The following is a 2,649-nucleotide window of genomic DNA, read 5'->3' on the forward strand; positions in this document are numbered from 1 at the left end:
TTGAAAATGCAAGGAGTAGCCTTTTCGTTCTTGCATTTTCTTTTGGGAACCCTTCTTGCATTTCTATCTCAATATATTGGTATAGTTGTCTTGTACGAAATGAGAACCTAGGAATATTTATCGGGCAAGTTAAAATACAAATATATTCGTATGTCGCAGTCACCAGCAATGCAACTTGCGAAGCTGGGATTGGTGTCCAGAATGTCAACTTAGTTCCATCGAAACGTATCAAACTGTCCAAACAGACAAAAAGGAGAACATACGGTGGACAACAAGGGGCCAGACATGGCGTCCCCCACAGCTCTCGCCGTCCTCGTGTTTGCAGTGCTCATCGTCCCGTTCCCGCCGATAACTTCCGCAAACCACAATCATGGCTTCCGCGCCTCCCTCACTCGCATGCGCCAACAATTCAGCAACTACTCCGCCGCGGTACACGGCGACACGCACCGCCTGGCTTTCCTCGCGCGCGCTCCAACGACGAACGCCACGACCACCCTTGCCCTCCAGGCGCTGGTCGAGAACGGTGCCGGAGCGTACCACATGAGCTTGTCCATCGGCACGCCGGCGCTCACCTTCCCTGCCATCCTCGACACCGGCAGCGACCTGGTCTGGACGCAGTGCGCGCCGTGCACCCAGTGCTTCCCGCAGCCGACGCCGCTGTACGACCCGGCGGGCTCCTCCACCTTCTCCAAGCTCCCGTGCGCGAGCCCGCTCTGCCAGTCCATGCCGAGCCCCTTCCGCGCCTGCAACGCCAGCGGCTGTGCCTACGACTACCGCTACGTCGTCGGCTTCACCGCCGGCCGCCTCGCCACGGAGACGCTCACCGTCGGCGACGCCACGTTCCGCGACGTCACGTTCGGGTGCAGCACGGCGAACGGCGGGCACATGGACAACGCGTCGGGCATCGTGGGGCTCGGGCGCAGCCCGCTGTCCCTCGTGTCGCAGCTCGGCATCGGCCGGTTCTCCTACTGCCTCCGCTCGGATTCGGAGGCCGGCGCCAGCCCGATACTGTTCGGCTCCCTGGCCAGCGTGACAGGCGACAACGTCCAGTCCACGCCGTTCGTCCGGAACCCCGCGGTGCCGGTGCGACGCGCCCCGTACTACTACGTGAACATCACCGGCGTCACGGTCGGCGCGACAGGCCTCCCGGTCGCGCCCAGCACGTTCGGCTTCACGCACGCCGGCGCGGGTGGCGTGATCGTCGACTCCGGCACGACCTTCACGTACTTTGCCGAGGCGGGGTACGCGATGCTGAGGCAGGCGTTCCTCTCGCAGACGGCTGGCCGGCTGACGAGAGTGAGCGGCGCCCCGTTCGACTTCGACCTGTGCTTCGAGTCAGGCGGCGACCTCGACGTCGACGCCGTGCCCGTGCCAGGTCTGGTGCTCCGTTTTGCGGGCGGCGCGGAGTACACCGTCCCGCGGCGAAGCTACTTCGACGCCGTGGACGAGCAAGGCCGTGTGGCGTGCTTGCTGGTGCTGCCGACGAGGGGCGTGTCCGTCATAGGCAACGTGATGCAGATGGACCTGCACGTACTCTACGATCTCGACGGCGGGGTGCTATCCTTCGCCCCGGCTGATTGCGCTAGTGTTTGATCACGGCGTCACATTGTTGATTATAATGTCGGTTCACAATTTTTATGAACTAGACGACTATATATCGACGCGGATCTTTCAAACGTGTGGCGAATGCACCTGCAATGGACCCTTACCGCGACCTGCTTTCTTATATATGGTGGTGCAAGAGAAATTCCGCGGGTCCACCGTCACTTGTACAACTTGCTGGCAACTGGCTTGGTGCCGGTGGGATCTCAATGTATGATTGCTGCGTTTGCATTCGGGTTTCACCTCATCCTGGGTTCAGTCAACCGTTGGGTCATCATCCTCGTATACACCTTGTCCTTAGCTTCAGTGCTTCTCTGCTTCCCTGGCATCTGGGCTCCGTTCCATCTGGGGCTGGGGAAGGCGATATGGCGTCGAGCCGGATGGAGAGGATTTATCAACATACACGTGTTCCAAAGTCTTAGACGAGTCCTCCTATCCAGTTTTAGCAGCTCTCCAAAGGAACAGTCCATGAATTGGTCCGTGCGTAAAGACTGACAACGCTACTCAAACAAATAGGAGTACCTTTCAGATTATAGACAAGCCATCTCAGTAGTTTGGCAAAGCAATACTGAGTACGATGGCGACAATGAACGTAGCAGAGATGAGCAAAACGAACAATGCTCGTCTAAGACTTTGGAACACGTGTATGTTGATAAATCCTCTCCATCCGGCTCGACGCCATATCGCCTTCCCCAGCCCCAGATGGAACGGAGCCCAGATGCCAGGGAAGCAGAGAAGCACTGAAGCTAAGGACAAGGTGTATACGAGGATGATGACCCAACGGTTGACTGAACCCAGGATGAGGTGAAACCCGAATGCAAACGCAGCAATCATACATTGAGATCCCACCGGCACCAAGCCAGTTGCCAGCAAGTTGTACAAGTGACGGTGGACCCGCGGAATTTCTCTTGCACCACCATATATAAGAAAGCAGGTCGCGGTAAGGGAGCAGAGGAAGGCCATGGTGTCTGAAATCACAAATGCCGGAACGCGAAACGTCTCGCCAGCGTTGCTGTCCCTGCATGCCCATGGTCGTCGGCGACGAAC

At 58.2% G+C, this 2,649-nt stretch overlaps 1 protein-coding gene and 1 pseudogene across 1 annotated transcript in view; one reads left to right on the forward strand and one right to left on the reverse strand.

Moving 5' to 3' along the window:
* The first annotated feature begins 285 nt into the window (after positions 1-285).
* LOC119359296 lies at positions 286-1,980 on the forward strand (annotated as a pseudogene).
* Positions 1,906-2,649, reverse strand: part of LOC119357801 (ankyrin-1-like) — a 5,385-nt gene continuing 4,641 nt past the window's right edge. The window contains exon 4 of the mRNA XM_037624628.1: positions 1,906-2,034. Coding sequence (XP_037480525.1) covers positions 1,906-2,034 — 129 coding nt within the window. The remainder of the gene's footprint in view (positions 2,035-2,649) is intronic.

The sequence above is a fragment of the Triticum dicoccoides genome, chromosome 2A, assembly GCF_002162155.2.
Source record: "Triticum dicoccoides isolate Atlit2015 ecotype Zavitan chromosome 2A, WEW_v2.0, whole genome shotgun sequence".
In the NCBI taxonomy this organism is placed as follows: Eukaryota; Viridiplantae; Streptophyta; class Magnoliopsida; order Poales; family Poaceae; genus Triticum; species Triticum dicoccoides.